Source organism: Nestor notabilis, unplaced genomic scaffold, assembly GCF_000696875.1.
Source record: "Nestor notabilis isolate BGI_N333 unplaced genomic scaffold, ASM69687v1 scaffold27070, whole genome shotgun sequence".
NCBI lineage: Eukaryota > Metazoa > Chordata > Aves > Psittaciformes > Psittacidae > Nestor > Nestor notabilis.
In genome coordinates, this window is record NW_009911079.1 from 3770 (window position 1) to 23518 (window position 19749).

Genomic DNA, 19749 nt, shown 5'->3' on the forward strand with positions numbered 1-19749 from the left:
TAATAAAGATCCTCTTCAGTATGTGACAGGGAACACTACACAGTTTTTCTTATCTTACAGCTACATACAGTGATAAAAATGCTTTGCGCTTCTGTTTTGTTTAAAACTCATCACATGGGCTAACAACAGCATGCTCAAACTGTAGTTCTTACAGTGCAAAATAAGCTATTTTACTCAGACTTATCCAGACTTGCTGAGCTCTGAAGCAGCAGTTGTGTAGATGGTGTTTGGAGAGCTGGGGAAGCGGCAGCAGCCTTTCAGCAGATGGCTGTGCACTGGGGTTCAGTCCAGGAAGGGCTCTGCTGGCCTTTGTTCAGCAGCTTCTGGTACAGAGTGAGAGCTGCCGTTATCAGCCTGGCTTGCTCCAAACCCTGGCTAGGGCAGCTTTCCAGTGAACTGTTGGAGAGAAAACATACTTACGTCTGTAAGTAGCAGAACAACTTGGATCCTGTTACCATGAAGGGCCAGGAATACCTTTCAGGGTATTCCCTTTCGCAGAACTGCTGTTAGGTTCTTAGGAAGTCTGGCTTCAGGTGCAATCCTGGGTGAACATACCCACAACCACACTGCTGGAGGAATTCCATTAACATTTTAATAAAAATGACTGGATATCACAGGTTACATGAAACTTTGTACAGACATTCTCTGCATAGTAACAAACACGGATGTACTTGAATTTAAAAAAATGGATTATCTATAATCCTTTAAAGTGCAATTTGTTTAAGGTTTTAAATCAAAAAAAGGTTCTTTCAATAAAGTTTAAGCTGTAGAATTAATTTGGAAGTAACTTTGCATTTACCTAAATCAAGAATAATATCCCAGTGCCCTATTAACTCCCCATTCAACTCATTTCCTCATTTAAAAACACTTCCCCTTAGAGTTACAGGGAGGATGGCCGTTTAAACAAGTTTAATGAGACAGCATTTTTACTCCACCAGCAACTAGGGTGGGAATAAGATTTAATTCTCCAGTTCCCTCACCTGTGCAGTACGATTTAAGGATGGGGGGGGTGGATTACCTAAAACAAAACTTGCTGATTCAAGGCAGCAAGAATTAAGATGAGTTACAAGTGCATGAAAAGAGCTGAAAAACTGAGCAGGCTAAAACTACAGACCTGTAATTTGGAAAAAGGAGCGGAACAGAGCTAGGAAAAATATGCATTAATTCACCATGATCATGGCAATTCCTATTCTCAGATTTTTATTCAGCTGTATAGAAGTTGCTGTACCCCTGAAACTGTAGCTAGACAGTAATGTTCTTGGAACCAAGTGAAGACTGGAGACTACTTATCGCAGCGTGGCAACACAATTCAGCCAGGGCAGTGCTGCTACTCAAAGAAAGCTGAAACAGAATAAATGGAGCTCCAGCGTGACAAGGTGCTGGTGGATCAGTTGCTGGTCAGGAGGGTCTTGTTCCAAGACAGCACAGGAGGGGGAGAGGGAATTCAATCCCGGTGTGCCCAGCGGCCTCAGCTGATCCTGGGAGCACTGTAGTCACAGGTCTGTGTTTTCTTCAGAGTTCCTTTCTGAAAGTTCTGAATGGAGCTGAGTAAGGCTCCTCGGCTTGTGCTGACATCAGGCCGTGGGCTTGGCTGTGTTGGCACCTCTGTACTCGGAGGAGGAGGAGCTGCTGGTGGCAGGGGCGGCGGAGGCGGTGCTGGGGGTATCGACGATGCTCCTGTTGAGTTGAGGAGAGAAGATGCGGTTTGATTATGCCAAGGAGGTCCTGCAAAGCACTGCGGCTGCTGAGCTGGACTTGGTCAGTCCTGCCCTAGTCACATCATCCCTTAAATGCCAATGGAGTGTGAAGAACAGAACAGATGAAAAATGTCAGAGTGATCAAAACCCTCTATCTGCAGGTGAGTTGTGCCATCTGAGACACCTCTGAAAGGAAGCCTGAAGCGCCTCAGAACTGGGGGATGCAAAACTTGACTCAAACACAAGATCACTTAACAGGACCTCCCAGCTTCAGCTTGTCTTGCTTGTCCCCAGTGAAGCAGTTTGCTCTTTCAGTCATGAACAGTAACAAAGACTGGAAGTAAATCTCACTCTGTTCTTATTTCATGGCTGTGTTCTTAGGGCCAACCACATCACGGTAGTGTTTGTGATGACTGCCTGGTTGGATTATACTCCTTTTTCAAGTACTAACTGCAGATAGAGTTTTCTGGAAGTGCTTTACACTTCCACAGTACTGACTTTCTCCAAACATGTTGTAACAAATGCTTGTTCCACAGGCTGAATGAATCACAACAATCTGCCACTCACACCCCTTGCCTGCCTCTGAGTTCTCACCAGTCACCTCTGCACTCTTACCCTTGCTTTCTGAGTCACATCCATCTCATGCTGCTCATCTTGCCCCAGCCTCCACATCCCAACTCCCTGGTGCCCACAGGTAGCTAGCCCAGCAGCAGGGCCTGCATGGAGCTGCTTCCTGGCAGCTCAGATCCAGGCAGTGGCCTTACTTGCCCCTGCTCTTGTGCAACTTTTCTGCTGCACATTGCACTATAATCTCTACATAATCAAAGATCGAGGTAGGACTGAGAACAAAGGGCTTCAGAGGTGACCATGTGCCATTCCACAAAACATCCACATGAAAGTGGCATTTGCAGCCCATCACCCACTATATGGGGAATGATGGACCTTTCTTGTCATATTCTGGAATGAGGAGGGGCATAATGATTAACACCTTAAAATTCACTGCTGAATAGTTCTAACTCCATAATCTAGATCATGAGTTATTCCATAGTAAGAGACACAAACAGCACCTATAGTCTAACACTCTCTTCTGGTAGTTCTAACCTACAAACAGGAATACACTGATAAGTGGCAACAACTATGATACTAAAGGACAACAAAGAAGAACAACATGAGGCCAACCAAGAGCCTATGGTTACTGAAGTAGAACTGCTTGCTATGAAGCAAGCAAATAGCAAGCAGTTGACATTATGGCACACAGACTCAAGAGGTATATTATGAAGCATAAAGCTCAGCTACAGAGAAGAAAAAGAGGGCAATGTTCTCTGTTTCACTTCTCAATTCCTCACTAACACTTGCTCTCAGACTACCAAGTAATATGAAAAAAGTAATTTCTGTAATTAAAAGAAAAAGCATTTATACTAGATGAAAGTCATAACTCAAAGCTCCCTCAATTTCTGTTTGTACCAGTATTTGAAGAGACACTTTTCCCATATGGGAGCAAAACGAAAATGTATTAACACAAAGCATCCCATTTTGTCAGGGTACATTAATACACGCTGTGATTGTAGCACTTCCAACTCTTCAGGAGAAATTCTCATTGGCATGAAAACCTTCTGTGACAACACAACATGAAGTACATATTGGGTTTGTCTTCACTGTCCTCCCTTCCAGAGGAAATACTCAAGTCCTCATAGAAATATGAGAGATCAACTGAAACAATTTAACATGCCTGTTGCATGTGGATCAACTGCTCTCTTCAGTAATCAAAACATTACACAATATTAGCACAGGCTGAAATAAATTGTACATTGATGCTTTGGGGCCATTGAACTTCTCTAACTCTACTTTTTACACCAGCCAAACATGTAGGTCAGTTTACTATTAGAAACACTGGAAAACCATCCTGTAGGTTAGAGTTCTCCTGTTTCTCATGTGCGTAGTGTGTGTCAGCAAAGCACAGCAAACCAAAACGTGACTCTTTTTGCCAAAGGAAGAACAAGACCAAGGACAGTTCAAGCAATCACTTCTGTGGTTAAAATGGCCAAAGCAGAATGCTGTAGGACTGGCGTTGCAATGCTAGCACCAAACTGATCAGATGAACTGCTGTAAACCAGCCAAGATCAGCTCATCATAGATGAAACAGCTCCAAATGATGCAAGAAGCGCAGAGAACAATGACAAGGTTTCTGGCTGGGATTGCAAGGTGAGGCTGAAGAGGCTATGCAAGTAGTGGGACAAGATGCAATAGGGAATGACCATGAAAAAGTGGCCAGGGGTCTGTATGGAACACAAATACAACGGTAACATATCCAGTGAAAGAATATGACAGAGACAGGGGCAAAAAAGCCACGAAGAGCTTGGATCACTAAGTATTATTAGGCCAAGATTCCATGTGTTATCTTCAACTTTTGGTCTGGTTATTTTACAATGGGGGTAGAAAAGCAGAGAAGTAGGGGAAGAGGCCACCTTCCTCCTGGCAAATGGTTAAATTCCTCACTATTATTGAAACTGAGCTGCTGACAACATCACACAGTTAAAGTCTTGTGAGACTAATTACAGACAATGATACTTTTACACCTCAGGTACATCTGAGCTCTGCCTTAAAACATAAATACACACAGTTCTTAGAATGGTATCTGACTAACTATGAGCATCACATATTGAACCTATTAATTAAGAACATGATTCTGGAAATCTTCAAATCCATTCATTTCAGTCAATCAAAACCAAGCTGTCCTCCTCTTCTTGACACGAGTGGGGCAAAGGAAATCTTAGTTCACATTTGTGTTCTCATATGCAATTACATCTACAGATTAAACTGTTCTGCCCCAAAACGAAATATTTTTCTATTTACTAGAAAAAAAACTCACATTTGAGACAGGTGCTCAGTTATCACTACACCTTTCTAACACATATGTTGGAAGAAGTTGCCTGCAGACACACATTTTACTCATTCATGCAGTTGTAAGAATAAAACACTCAAACAAGAACTTACCAAGGGTTTTTTACAGGGACATTTTTGTTAAAAGAGTGTGTTAAAAGGAATAGGAAGTAAATCAGATGCTGTAAACTTGATGCCTGAATTGAAACAAAAACTTAATTATGAATTTAAAGTGACAGTAATTGTGCAAGCAGCATTAAACACTTGGCTGAGAATGGGGTGCAAAGAAAATCATTTTAGTGAGAGTTTTTAAAGATGCTGTATTTCATTAAAACAGTCCATCAGAATGATCAGATCTTTTTCTTCTATTCCCTCCCAATCCTAAGCAAGTTCAGGTCTTGCATTAAACTTTCCCATTCAGAAACAGAGCATCTTTAAAGAGAGAAATCAGCATTAGCTTACTTTTCCGAAAATTCACGTTCAATATGATGCATGCTCTATTGAAGACAGCAGAAAAAGAGAGAGGACACAAGTTAATCACCTGGTTCTCGTGTCAAAGTGAGAAATACAGATACTGTCAGCTGAAAAGTTAGTACAAAAATCAATACGTTCTTACTCACTGACAACTCTGAGGATAACAGCTCAACTACTTCATGGTACATTTGCAGTAATGATTCTGAATAACGAACCACAATTTTCCATGCTGAAAGCATTATTACACTTGATGAACAAACACAACACACATGCTTTCAATTGCACATGCCATAATTCAAACTTTTCAGGATTAAAGTGCATTTAAGAGAGATTTAGCAAGAAATCTACTGGAAGATTAGCCATAGAAGACGAAATCCATTCAGTTCAAGGAACTTCCTGCTGTATTAAACACCTGTATTTACACTTATGTTGCATGGGTCAGAGACACTCAGGAAGAGCACATAATAAAGCATTCAAATTGTCTTACAGAAAGGTGAAGGGCAGAAAAGATGCACCATATGGGTGTCTATGAAACATATGTCGGACTGAAGGACTCGGAACAACTGGCACAGAAAAAAGTAGCTAAAGTTAAGTACAACTCTTTCACTTGATTCCCAAAGGGAAGCCCTGGGAAGCAAAAATGGTACTCTTCAAATTCTTCTCTATTGTAAGGAAGTTTGCTAGTATCCTATGGGCTTATTGGATTTAGAGGAGATGCGCTGAAGTTTTAGATAACCTATACCCCAGTGCTTTGCATCCCTTCTGATCCTAGCCACAGCTCACAGCCACAAAGGAAAAGTAGCAGATTTCAAGGAAGCAATGAATTGTGCTAGTGGAGAAAAAAAGAATCAACATTCAAGGAAGAAACATGGGAAGTTACATTAGAATCACTTGCCACGATCTAAAGAGTGTATTTCAAAGATGTTACTTAGCCAAGTAGCTGGAAAAAAACAGCCCAAAATGTCCTAGTCAATAAGAAAAGCCCATGAGAGCCTAAGTTTCTAGCAGACACCCTTCCCCTCGAAGCAGCCCATGCACTGAATCCTACAGCTGCAGCTGGAAGCCAGCAGTCATTTGATTTCTTAGCATGTTCTGCTGCAAGCTGAGTCTCACAAGGTCTTTGTCCAGAGGCAAAGCAGCTCTCAATGTGTGAGAAACCCCCGAACAAGGTTCCTTCCCCAGGGCATCTCAGCTTTGGAGCCCCTTTGGTCAGTGCCGCTGGCTTGGCACATACCCATACACTACATTGGTTTGGTTGGTTAAAGGCCAGGACAAGGGCAAGAGCTGCTGCGGGGTACACTTTTCCATGTCAGCTTTCATTTTGCCACGGCATTGTATCAGCAAGATGCTTTGAGATGTCACGATTCTAACACAACCATGACCAAACCACAAAGCCCCATTCACTCCCCTTTTGAGAGTCATCTCGCCAAACTGCTACACACAAGCAATTTTGGTTTACAAGTAATTATCCTTAGTAAGTACAAGGAAACTGGAAGAGAGAGGTACAAACTATAGATGCATCACTTGTCACAAAGAAAATCAAGTCAAGTCAGTTACAGCATACTTGCTTAGACTAGCTAAAACTGCAACATTCCTGGTGACAGAAATCAGGCACACTAGCTTTCTCTCAGAACTAGCATCTGAAGTTTCTTCTATGAATTCTACTCACAAAAGCATTCCTGAAATTGTAACACTTGCCCTTACACACAATCAAAAGGATCAAAGCCATTGGCACGTTAAAGCACCTTCTGATTTGAATGCACATAGGGCCACGTGCACCATGTCAAGCAGGGCTCGTCACCACAAATCACCATGAGTCTGAACAACAGAGCCAAGTTTTGAGCCCAAACTTGAGCCATTTGAGCCACATCTACACATGAACCTGCATCACATACTCACAACTTGGAAAAGCCTTCCACCAAGTTCCAACAGGTTCAAGTTAAAATGTAACTAAAAGGTGGTTTTAGTGCAGGAAAAAAGAAGTTTTCTAAACATCTGTCCATTCTGTAAGCATGAGCTTTTCTTTTGCATTTTCAGCTACTTTCCTTGTTAAAGAACTTGAAATAAACCCTCCAACCAAGAGTCAGGACACGCAGAGAACAGCACTGTTATTGTGCCACACAATAACGGTAATTATCTTGTTTAGACTAACTGGGAGAAGTCAGTTCATAAAACCTACACTTCAGCATACCCTCAGCTCGAAGGAGAAATGACTCATTTGCGTTTCAGCATGACTGATCTGAATTACATCACACAGGCTGCAGTGTGCTTTCAAAGACCATCCACAGCAAACACAAATTTGATTGCTTCGGTTAAGGAGTTGTGCTGTGCAGAAAGTTCTTGGGAGTAGAAATCATATGGCATGAGTCATATGATGGCAATGCCACGGATTGCTTCCCTTCTAGAAATGTATTCCATTCACACATTTTGCTGTTAATGTTTGCCAGTGCTCCTGTTCTAGCTTTTCAGACTGAAGCACATCCACTACCACTCAATATTCAGATTTGCAATCAATCTTTCATCAGCATTTCTATTGCCCACTCAATCAGATTCTTCACCACTTCCCACCACTTGTCCTAAACATTAGCAAAACTGTCTGCACAGCTACCCAGCAAACTGGAAAACAGAAATGGCCACAGGTAATAAAGATATTATTTTTAACTCAAATCAATCTTTTAACTTGTTTCTACCAGTTCTACTGGTGTTATCAATGGGCTGCAGCAAAACTGGGGAGATTTATGCAGCCTAAGCCACTGAATTTGTCACACCCCAAAATCCCAAAACTGCATCACAGCAGTAGAGGTGTGAAGAGACAATACACAGAAACAAAGGATCAACAAACAGTATTTCAGAGTCAACAGACCATTAACATCAGAACAAGTGCATACTGCAACACGAGGCCCAGGAAGGTCTGGCATGCAGCAATGCTGGTAGGCCTGGAGTAATACAGATTTACACTTTGTGGGTTAAATCATATCATGTATATCTCAAGAAAGGTTCTTCAATGAAAAAGAACAGTATTAAAAGGTTCTCTGTGGCCCTCAAAAGAGGGAACATGCCCATGCTCTAGCTGACACAAGATAAATGTCGTCTCTGCATTCCATCTTTGAAAACCACCATCCCTCAACCATCCTTGGGAATAACACCCACAACTGAGGAGCAGGGGGGAAATAGAAAACCAAAAAGAGACACTGTAATGAGTCTTGAACTTACCTGCTGTAGAGGGCGGAGTGGGGGATGATGGAGATGTTAATGGGGAACTCGCCCCAGAGCCTGCTAAATAAAACAACAGTAACTAAAGCTGTGACATTAAAATTCAACAGTCAGACAAGACACATTGTTGGAAACAGGCCAGTTTTACTGAAAGAAGATCCAATCCTGCTTCCACTGAAATCTTGGGAAGGATCCCTATTTGTAGGAGCAGTGTCACTAAGACCTGATCTGAACACAAGAGGCTTTACAGTACACACTATCAGAGGAGGTCCAGACACAGAAGCAGCACACTTAACAGAATTCCTCAATGGGAAATATCTCTTTTCTGTTGATTAGGCTGTTGGATTGCAGCGTCCAAATTCTGTTCTCCTTAAGAGCTGTGCCACCGCATGGATGGCAACACATTTGTTCTTCTAAGAGACGATTTTCAGTCAGTTGCTGCACGCCAGAAGTTACTCTGATAACTGACTATTGCACAGTAGGCTGCTTTTGGACACTTTTTAGCCAAGTCAGTGTTCTGTAGTACTGACCATTCCTTTTAACTAAAGGAAGACCTCTCAAAGGCTCCGTTGTTTTAGAATGGGGCACTGAAGCAGCAGTTAAACAGATAATTTTCTCATTCATCTTAACACCTTATGACAGAATACAAATCACCCATAATCATTCTGTATTACAGAATACAGTTTCTTCCCAAAGGCTGCATTATTAAATGGCCCAAATAACGGATCTTATTATAACACTCAAATATCAAACAGAATGAACTGGGTTTTTTTGAGGTATGGAGCACAGAAGAGAGGACACATCGTTTTAAATTAGGCAGCTGAAAATCTAACACGGACAATATTTTAACAATAGATAAATAATAGTTTTGTAATAGACAAATCTTTGATTTATCTGTTATTAAATACCCAAACCAGTGGTATCAGGCTTTGGTAGTCCAATATTAATGTGTGAACTGATAGTGAGCCTGGGTCTTTTAAGCCAGAAAAATGACAGCAATCACAAACACATTGCCATAGCTGTCTAGAAGCAAGCTCTTCTCTCTGTAGTTACCTGAGTTATTTGAGTTGCTGTATTTTGCTGAGTGTTCTTCCCCACTTTCATAGGCAGAGCGTTTTGACTTCTTTAAAATGGAGCAGAAGAAACAAAAGATTGGAATTAATAAATTGCTTTCCATTATAACATTGATCAGACACACAGATTTATAACAGCCATCTACTGTATCACACAAGGTTTACTAATGGCCAACATATCTCTACCCATACCCAACACACGCTCCCATGATGACAACAGCAACAAGGCTGTTCCGCACTTCAGTAACTCCAGGCAAGCAACTGGAACAACTCCAGTGCCTCCTGACCACAAGGGAGAGGCAGAAAACCAACCCACCAAAAAGGAAGGGAAACCCAGGCAGTGTGATGCAGCAGCAGACTAAAAAAGGCTCCAGTACCCTCACCGGGCAGCAGGAAGCAGCACAGGTTGTCATCTGTGTATGAGGTTCACTAGTTTCATACAGCCACCTCGAACAGGTTAAACCAAAATGTAAGTCAGCTACCATTGTAACTGAGACTTATTAAGACGTTCATGGCCTAGCTACACAAGTGAAAAGAATCAGGAAGTAGTACAGAAAAACACAGAACAGAGCAGCATACCTGTGGTTGTGCATGCTAAACATTAAATACATACAGATATATAAACACACATCTTTTCTGTGTGAGAAACCTATTTAAAGATTGCTTACTTTTCGTGCTAAGATCTTCCTTTTCTTCTTTTCTTCTTCAGAGCCATGATGAGATTGAGCTCTTGTCAGCCTTCTGTGCTGGTGAATCTTCAAAATGAAGGGAAAACCAGGAAAACACCGTGTTAAGATCTTAAATGTTCTCAAACAAAGCATGTGTTTGGGGTGCAAGAAAACTCCCTGAAGTCACTTTGCGTATTTAGTTCTTTTTTCATTATTAGTTTTTATCTTTACTGTTGCTGGTAGAGGATGAAGCCTCACACTGCAGTTAAAATGATCCCTTAACTTAGGAGCTGCTGCCTCTGAAGCTGCATCACTTGAAACAGTGAAATGCCACACAGTCAACAGCTGTTCTACACCTCCTGATACTGCATTTTTGGGAAAGCCAATCTGTTGATGAAAGCCTTTATTAAATCAAAATCACTTCTAAGTAAAAACTCACTTTCCCCATGCAAAAGTAATAAGAGGAAATGAAATGTTTGTAGGACATAAAGAAATGCAGACATTACCAATTTCTGTTCTTCTGTTAGTCGCTTTTCTATGCATTCCTTGGAGGTTTTCAATGCTTCTTTTAGCTTAGTAGGGATCTAATACAGAATGGGGGGAAAAATCATAGCACAAAATATCATAAAGGCAAATGCAATTTCACTACTCAAAACTCACCATTAATCTCAATAATCATGTTGCTCATATAAAGCCCCAAGTTCTGACACTATTCCTTTACTGAAGGGGAAAAGAAGACTCTAGATGCATGTTTTCCACTCCAAATCTAGCTATGTATCTAACAACAGGGACAAAGAAACAGCAAATAATAGAAGGGATACGCTAATTGCAGCGACAGCTATCTATTTATAGATAGGACAAGGGGGAATGGCTTTAACCTGCCAGAGGGGAGATTGAGATGAGCTCTGAGGCAGAAGCTCTTCCCTGTGAGGGTGCTGAGGTGCTGGCACAGGGTGCCCAGAGAACCTGAGGCTGCTCCATCCCTGGCAGTGTTCAAGGCCAGGTTGGACACGGGCTTGGAGCAACCTGCTCTAGTGGAAGGTGTCCCTGCCCGTGGCAGGGGGTTGGAGCTGGTTTAGCTTTAAGGTCCCTTCAACCCAAACCAGTCTGGGATTTTATGATTCTATTTCATACTCCAGTCACATCCTCTAAGTGCCATGCAGCTGCCAACACAAACATGCACCACATGCCCTCCAAGACAAGTGCTCTGGGAATGCTCCAGCACAGGAACTGCACTTTAACACTCTTGGGCCACACCTTGCCCCTCTTCTAAGGGGTCATATAATGTTCCTGGGTACAATTCAGCAAAGGAATCCAAATACCGACGGCATTCACCATAAAGCCAGCTCTCCTCTACACTGTCAATTAACGTGTATCTACCCACAGCCTGGCACTTCCACAAACATTAGTAAATCAAAGTTCATCTTTACCTTAAACTGCGGTTTCTCGGAGTTTGTTAGCAGGACATCACTGAATAATCTGTGAGGAGATGAAAAAGGAAAAAAAATAGAAAAGGAATATTATTCCCAAGAAAGAGGCAGAACCACAGTAAGAATACTACTGGTATTGTTCTCTTAACTCCCTCTTTCTCCTTTTCCTTCTCTGTCCTCATCACCAGGTCACTGTTGGGTTTTTTTGTTTTGCCACAGTTTTTTATGTACTGCTTTTTATTTTCCAAGCACTGCTGTAAAATAAGCAGCATCCAACCCTCAGAATGTAGCCACTACTGATGGCAGAGTAAGCCAGACTGTGTGGAGTATTCTGTAAGTTGATAGAACAGGTAGAGAGGCAAAGGCAGAGAAGGGTTCTCCCAAAAAAGAGTGCCTCTTCCTTAAAATATACGGATTCTATAATGACAAAAGATTGACAGGGACTTCATTTTAAATTTCACCTAAAGAAAACAATTGCTCTTTTAAAGAAAACTCTGTTAGCATGACTATTGTTTTAGCATTAACAAGAATGATGTGAAATATCAATGAGTGAATGGAACATTCTTGCCTGTACTCTGGCAACACAGCTAAAGCAAGTATTCTGATATTTTTACTCTCCCCTCTATGGTATCAGCAGCAACAGCATAAATGATTCATCCTTTTCCATCCAAAACAAAGACACTAGAGGGCAATGGTAGTCTGAAAATAAACTGGTCAGTTCATTTCGAGATACTTTGACCTGGAGAACATACTAGAAAACTGTCCCAGATAGAGATCTCAAGCCTGGCTCCGAGAGAAATATTTCAGAGATCTTTTGTTACTGTTCACTGTGGAAAATTATCACAGGCCCATACTAGAGAAAACGAATTCAAGTCTAGAATCAAGTTTATAAGAGGAGTATTCCATGAAAAATCCCATGAAATAGAGCAAATTTTAAACAACTTTTGAAAACTACCAGCAAAGTTCACCCTTGTTTACAGGCCATTTTGCTGACCCTTACTGATTACATGTCCTTGCAAAACTAAGCAAACACATAGTTTATATGGTTATAATAAATAACAAAGCTTAATAAGTATTTAAATTACATTAATTATTTTGAATTACATTAATTGCATTGCACATGTATGTAGAACACTTTTGTGAAAGGTATGAAGGGAATGTAGTATGATATCCTACATATCAGATCCAGCTGGGCATGGAGTATTCAACATTTTTTGAGACCTGTATATTCCTGTATTCACAGAGTTTCCTTACACTATTTCTTGCCTGCTTTCATTCTTCTCTCTACCTCCCACCTCTTCTAAGGGCAGAGGAAGGGAGGAGTAGAAAGAATTGAAGGCCGAGACAAGCCTGCACTCTTCCCAACCAGTAAATAGGAATCTTGGGGCATGCTCTAAATGTACTGCAGTGTGTACACTGTGAGATCAGACCCAGATTTAGGTATGGGCAATCTGTCCTTTATTAAGGTCATGACTCTGGCACCTTATATTAAGAAAAAATAAAAGAACTCCCCACCAGGAACTGCAGTTCTGTGGTCAGCATGCTGGTGACATGTCACAGCACAGTGACAGCAGACAATTGTGTCCTAATTGCAGGCCGGGTGGCACTGCAGACAGGTACGGTCTCCAGCTCAGTCATTTGTGCATTGACATTGCTTCCTCTCTGCATCCTAGTCTTGCCCCATAACTGCTCTTACTACTTCACTGCATCACCCGGACAGCCTGCAAGGAAATTTATTCTGTCTATGCCTCAGAGAGCCCCTAAGCCAGTCCTGCAAGAAATCAGCCAGAAATTCCACACAACATTTCATATCCAAACTCAGTCTAAATATCACTGCGGAACAAAGCAAGAGATTTATTTTGCTAGTCATAAGTAAACTGACAGCAAAATCTACTGAAGTAAGTCTGAAGGGGACATGCAAAAAGACTCCTTATTCTAGATGCTTTAAACATACCTGTACGTGATCTTAATCACACTTGCGGTACTTTAATAGCTGGATCAATTTAAACCATAGCACCATGCTAAATAAAGTGCCTTCATAACAGCTCTAGCCCATCAAGAGACAATGAAATGTTAAATGAGTACTGATCACATTCAGAAGGGATAGGTTCTACAAAGCCTATCACTTTTAAAGCTTCATTTGGGAGACACTATACATCCCTCAGAATAAGGAAGACATCTTTTTGAAAAGGAACATGAGCAAGAAAGTTCTTCCTCCCAATATAATTAAAAACATTGCTATGAGCATAAAACAAGTCAAACAAGACTTACGGCATCTGTAAGAGCCGTGAGACAGTTGGCATGCCATTCTTCATAGCTTCACAGGTCAGAATGGATTCCAACACAGACACTACCAAAGAAAGAATAAGAAAAAACACATTTTTGCACAGCAGGATAGCAAATGATTTAGAATAAACGTCTAGCACTGCTGTGTGATGTTCCCCTAAGCACTGCATCAGCTGAGCAGTGATGAAGCTCTGTGCCATGTGGTTTCTATTATAATATTACTATTACACATAGAAGCTTTTCAAGAACGCTATACATGAGGCAAGAGAACCCAGGCATCTAATTACTTACTACACACTGCTTTAGCACTCAGCCTAAATATATATATTTATATGTTACATATATTTCAGGAAGAACACAATTTCTGTATTTACAAAGTACTAATTCTTTCTGGTCACATGCTGCAAAGATCTTAGGCTGCTATTTCACAGCATTTCAGCTTAGGTAAAAGGTAAGAAGAGTAGCCAGGAAGCTGAGACTGATGTGTTCTCAACTGTATACTAACCAACAAACACTGATGGTGCAGGAGGGAAGCTCTCTACTGGAATTGTATCTGGGGGTCTTCCATATGTCATTTCATACAGTAAGTGTCCAAAGCAATGTACATCAACACCTTCTAAAGTCTGCGGAGGAACAAATTAACACAATTTGTTAGAACTAATCAGAGTTTCACAACTGGTTTGAAAACATGCAGTGATAACCCCTTAAAGAAAAAGAATGCTCTTGCATTTGAAGATAAAAAAGAGGAATCATTAACACAGTTCCTCACCACAACCACTTCCCTGCATTACTTTGGCTCAAATGAAATCTTCACACCTCAAGCTAAAGCAGCTCTTGTGCTCTTGTACGTGGTGATACAAATGGGTAGCAGTGTAGATATGTTCTGTAAAAATGTGTGAAGTAGTAAACTCTTTTCATACACAGCAGTTTAGAAGCCATACATTGACAGGAATCACAACCAAGCATGCTTTCCTAGCTAAGTCAAACTGCGAAGAGTGAGATTCATAGTAAGACCAGCTGTCACTTTACAAGGAGGTGGATAAAAAGACAGCAAAAATGCATACCAAACAAACCTAGGAGAGCCTCTTTCACTCCTACTTAGGTTAGTCCAAGCTGTACATACATGCTAAGTTCCCAGACAGAATATCTCAGAGATTTCTGAATCATGTTTAAACAGAAATGTCTCCTCTTACTAAAAAAGGCTTAGAGCTTTGATTGCACTAACAGATTTGGACTGACCATGAACTTTTGATCGTTTCTTTGACAACACAGTAAAACTTGTTCAGCAAGGTCAGCAAGCAGCTGTCTCGTGGTGCTGTATGGAACTTATTACAACGAGCACTTGAAGGCAGGGCAGGATGCTGGCTAAAAAACTGTATTGCTGCCACAGAGTAAAATTTGGGTTCTATGTTTGTAGGAAGATAACATTTTGCTTTGCAAGCCTGCAGAGATGTGTGGTACACAATATACACATTCCTATGAAATACAAGATCAGGGTGGAAAGAGATCTTAAAACAACTGCAGTTTACTTCTATTTGTGCCAGCCCTGTTTGTCACAGAAACACTCACCTGCACTCCCCTTCTACCTGCTTGCCTTTGGCCTCAGCCTCACTCCAGTGTGCTGCAACAACATTTCTGTGCAGCCAGACAGTGATTTGGAGGAAGCAGAAAAGGGATTTGATGGAGAAAAGCTCAGATTAAAGAAAGGGGGTTGAGTGAGGGGTTTTTTTCATTCTAGTCAGTTCTCCACAAACAGAAGTTGAGGATAAAGGGATGCATAAGTGTCAGCTGAATTCATTGACTGAACCTTACATTAATTTTCCGAAACTGTGAAAAGTACGATCGATAAAATGATGGAAGTCCCAACAAGGAATTTTCTAGATCCAGTAATTTGCAGGTATCCCCATCCAACATCACATTGGCAGAGTGAAGATGGCCATAAGGAAATCCCTTCTCATGCAAGAATTTTAATACCTGAAAAAAACCCAATGCAGCAGCATTGTCACAAGATGCTCTGATGATCTCAAGATCTTACATCCTCCAACACAAAAGCAGATACATAATAAGGCCCCTATTTGGAATGATTGCTCAACTTGATCTTCCATCTATATCATCTTTGCCTGGCTATTCATTTCCATTTCAGTGTTACCAGTTCTCACAAAACAAACATTTGATGCTGGTCCTCAAAGCAGGCTTATAGACACCTCCCAGAAAGATCTGGAAACTAAAGTTCACAATTCTACTGAATATCATAGTTTTAATAAAAAATTTAAAAAACCCAACACATTAATGACATTAAATTCATGGCATGTGTTCTGCAGGCTATGAATTACTTCTTTCCTTTCTTCCAAGAGTTAAAAGACACATCATCACCTCTCTCCCACTTATGTTTCACATGTATCACCTGCCTTTTCTTTGGTCAGAAATCGCCTCACACATACATATCTAAATTCAACTCCCAGCAGCTAATCTCAATTTAGATTTAGCTTTGAAGTCTGCTGCTGAAATAAAGCTTCTCTGCTCAGGTTTATCTACTTTTTCTAGTTAAACCAGTTGACCTCAAAAAAACAACCTTGTGAAGGCTGGTAAATAAAGCAACAAAATACCTCTAGGATTTGCCTTCCATATGTTTTTATTTGCTGAAGTTCAAGACCTTGAATTTTTTTAGGATTGCAATACTTCTTCAGGAATGGGTCTTTTGGCTTTGCCTTTAAAAGAAACACACATATCAAGAATCATGCCCAGAAAAGCCAGTAATTGTCTTACTTTGCTTAGTAATAGATGGTAAACAGTTTTATGAAAGACGTACTATGGTCATTCCAACAAACATTCACCATCTAAGTTGGGGGCTGTGGGGAAACATTACCTTATAAATAAGGTCCTTTAGTGTCCCTTTTTCACTGAATGGTCTAATAACCAGCGCTGAAGATTCATTGGCAATGGCAAAAGTAATTTTGTAAATATAGGGATGCTACCAAAAGAAGAAACTGTAGGTAAGTTTTAGATGACACATTCTGTAGTTCATTTTCACTTCACAAGTAAGAAAAGATCTGCCTGAGTTGTATATTTAAAGCAATAAACTGGATTCTGCCAGTGATATTTGCTCAAGTTATTTGATCTCAACCTGGAATAAATGCAAAGAAAACTTCAGAAAGACACTGTTCAAATTCCACATAAATTAAAACATACAAACAAATAAAGTAGCCTCTATCTTTTTTTAAGAAAACAGACTGGCAATTTAGACAAATGAATAATCCAGCTCTCATACATGAGCAGCTTTACTGCAGGTTTAAGTCAGGTTAAGCTAATAAATTCATACACAGTTTTATACAACTATGGTTCATAAGGGAACTCAGCATTAACAGCTGTCAGAACAGTTTTGTCTTCAGAAATTATCGTAACAAATTCCTGCAACTTTGTGAAACCAAATGAAACAGCGCAGTTGGAAATATATTATACATGCAATACATACACCAACTGAAATTACGAGTTAGGAAAAGAGCCCTTGTTCATGTCTTATTTTAATGCATCAGTTTCAGTCTGGTTTGGGGGTTGAGAAGCCTGGTTACAGCCTCTTCTGTTGTGTGCATCTGCTGAGGACTGCACAGAGGTTTTCGACCCTTTTCAGCCAGTCTCTCACATGCTTAACATCCTTAAAGAGAAACTCCTTTTGGAGTTAAATGCCAGTTTTTCAGAGGTGCCTATTGGATTTATAATGTGGCATTGCACCAGAGCTTGAACTATACAGCCTCCACGGTACCTTTACTAAGATAGTCCTGCATTAAGTTCAAAGAACTGAAGAATTAACAATACTCGTGTTCCACTGCCTTATCCACTGTTACCTGAGAATACCCCCAGCACAAGGGTCAGCAATTACAGCTAGACTCTTAAACTGTTGAGGAGCTGAAATAAAAGCTCATCATTTCACAGTACTGCACAAGAAGAAAAAAAAATACAATTAAACCACAACTCTGAACCTCCTGTAATAATCCTGCAGGATTATTTGTGCTGAGAACATGTTACCTCATATTGTGCGGGCAACGTAATTAAAAGGTTCACACACCTTTAAATGAAAGCAACTCTAAAATTGCAAACTCTGCCTGCTAAGCTACATGTGTTTTTACAAGATTAGTCCTTGACAAGCACTTTTGTGCTGGCACAATTTAAATGTCTTCAAGTCATACTCACAGAACAGGAAGAAAGTAGTTTCACAGCATACTGTAAGTCTTTGTCAGATAAGTATTTATCAGGGCCAAGATCAGCCTGGAAATAAAAAGGAAAAGAAAGGCATATAGTAATAGATGTTGCACTCCATAAAGAAAAAGTGGTCTATATTCTGCTCTCACAAATTAAGACAGCTACTTGAAGATATATTTTGAAGACCAAGCAAGGAAATAACAGATACAGAATGAAACTTGAAGATGATGAACAAGGCCATGGTTTTACAATAAAAGCGTCTGACCCTAAGTATTATTGCCTCCTTCCTCCTCTGTGTCTGACGTGCATTACTACCACTGAATGAACTCTGCCAACCCCAAACTGGGGGACTGTGTGCATTGTGAAATGCTAAGGCTTAAACTCCCACCTTCTTCCTCTCCAGCAAAACAACTTCCCTCCTACTGCAGGCTTTAGTGAGATCCACCCTCCAGCGAAGTCTCACAAACAGCTACGTTCACATGACTAAGAGGGCAACACATTTCAGCACAGGAGCATAAGCAAGCATTCAGTAACAACACTGTTTGGTGTCAATACATGTCTGTCTTAAAGGAACAATTCATGCTTCTCTCACCTATTAGTTTCTCAGTACAACTAAAGATCTGACCATGAAAACCCACCACTTAAAAAAGGATCACCTTGTTATTTTCAGTGAGGAAATTTATCAACAGCTACACCATTACAAATAAAGAAACCCAAGGTGCAGGAATGGAAATGAATGACCATGCACAGAAATTTGCAAACTGGATGTGCCACCAGAAGAAACACAAGAAGTTCTCACACCACACATCCACCTAAGGGCTATCAAGCCTCTTTCAAAGCCTGAGCTCTTCGGTCTATCTCTCTGTCACTCACACATGGTAGTTAATATACATGAAATAAGTCAGATTTATTATGAAAGAACTAAGCATGTGATGAAAGCATGCGTACCCAGCTTAACACTAGCCGTTCCTTTGGTTGATTCTTAATCTTCATTAAGAAATACTTCTTACGTATTCGCCAGCCTACCAAAAAAAGAGAAGGCAGCAGCAGCTTTAATTAAACACCACTAAATCACACAGCTTACAGGTAGGACAAGGTCTGTAAGCAAAGATGACATTGTAATCTTAGGACAACTTGCATAGTTAGGAAAAAGAATCAGACAAGTTTTCATCCATAAATGCTCTTCTTACCTATGTCTTTTAATGGTTCTACCACTTCCCACTTTGGTTCTGATCTGAAGAACATTGAGACATGCTGTAAGGCAATTTCTGAAAAGAAAAAAGGGAAGAAGGAAACATAACATTCAAGAGACTATATACTGTAATTACCCACATATTAGGTAAGGTTCAATGCCAGAAGGAAGCCTGCAGGAATTCAGACTGAAAGTCAGCAAAATCACTTCAAAAGGAAATCAGATAAAGCCACAGTTAGAGGGCATTTGCATTTTTAACCTGATAACGCAAATCCACTTAAAAGACAGAGAAAGCATTGCCTTTGGAAAACTTAGCTGACCAGTCTGCATTCTATCTGTACTAGATGTACAATTCCAAGTCTAAATCCAATGCTCACAGCTAAGATTTCCTACACTAGGTGTACTCTACATTCATCATGAAATGTTTCTGTCATATCTGTAAAAGCACTGCCTTTTTCATCTCTTTATTTTGCTTCTACATTGCTATTAGTACCTGCAAACTGTGTAAACTAATCAGTTCTATTCCAGTATGCATTGTTCTGCCCTTTTCTGTGCAGGCAAAGGTATTTTGCTAGCTATCATGATCCTACACACAGGGGGGGGGGGGGTAGGGGGGGAGGGGGAGGGCACCTCTGGGGT

The 19749-nt window shown here is 40.6% G+C and overlaps 1 protein-coding gene across 2 annotated transcripts in view; it reads right to left on the reverse strand.

Annotated features, from left to right (window-relative positions):
• Positions 1–578: 578 nt before the first annotated feature.
• Positions 579–19749, reverse strand: part of PXK (PX domain containing serine/threonine kinase) — a 26501-nt gene continuing 7330 nt past the window's right edge. The window contains exons 4-17 of one of the 2 annotated variants that reach the window (XM_010012999.1): positions 19109–19186; positions 18867–18940; positions 17910–17984; positions 16588–16692; positions 16328–16429; positions 15534–15695; positions 14227–14344; positions 13707–13785; positions 11436–11484; positions 10512–10589; positions 10006–10092; positions 9318–9387; positions 8265–8327; positions 579–1677 (exon numbers count right to left, since the gene is read on the reverse strand). In XM_010012999.1, the coding sequence (XP_010011301.1) occupies positions 1469–1677; positions 8265–8327; positions 9318–9387; positions 10006–10092; positions 10512–10589; positions 11436–11484; positions 13707–13785; positions 14227–14344; positions 15534–15695; positions 16328–16429; positions 16588–16692; positions 17910–17984; positions 18867–18940; positions 19109–19186 (1349 nt within the window). In that variant the 3' untranslated portion in view covers positions 579–1468. The remainder of the gene's footprint in view (positions 1678–8264; positions 8328–9317; positions 9388–10005; positions 10093–10511; positions 10590–11435; positions 11485–13706; positions 13786–14226; positions 14345–15533; positions 15696–16327; positions 16430–16587; positions 16693–17909; positions 17985–18866; positions 18941–19108; positions 19187–19749) is intronic. The other variant, XM_010013007.1, reaches the window with a different exon arrangement.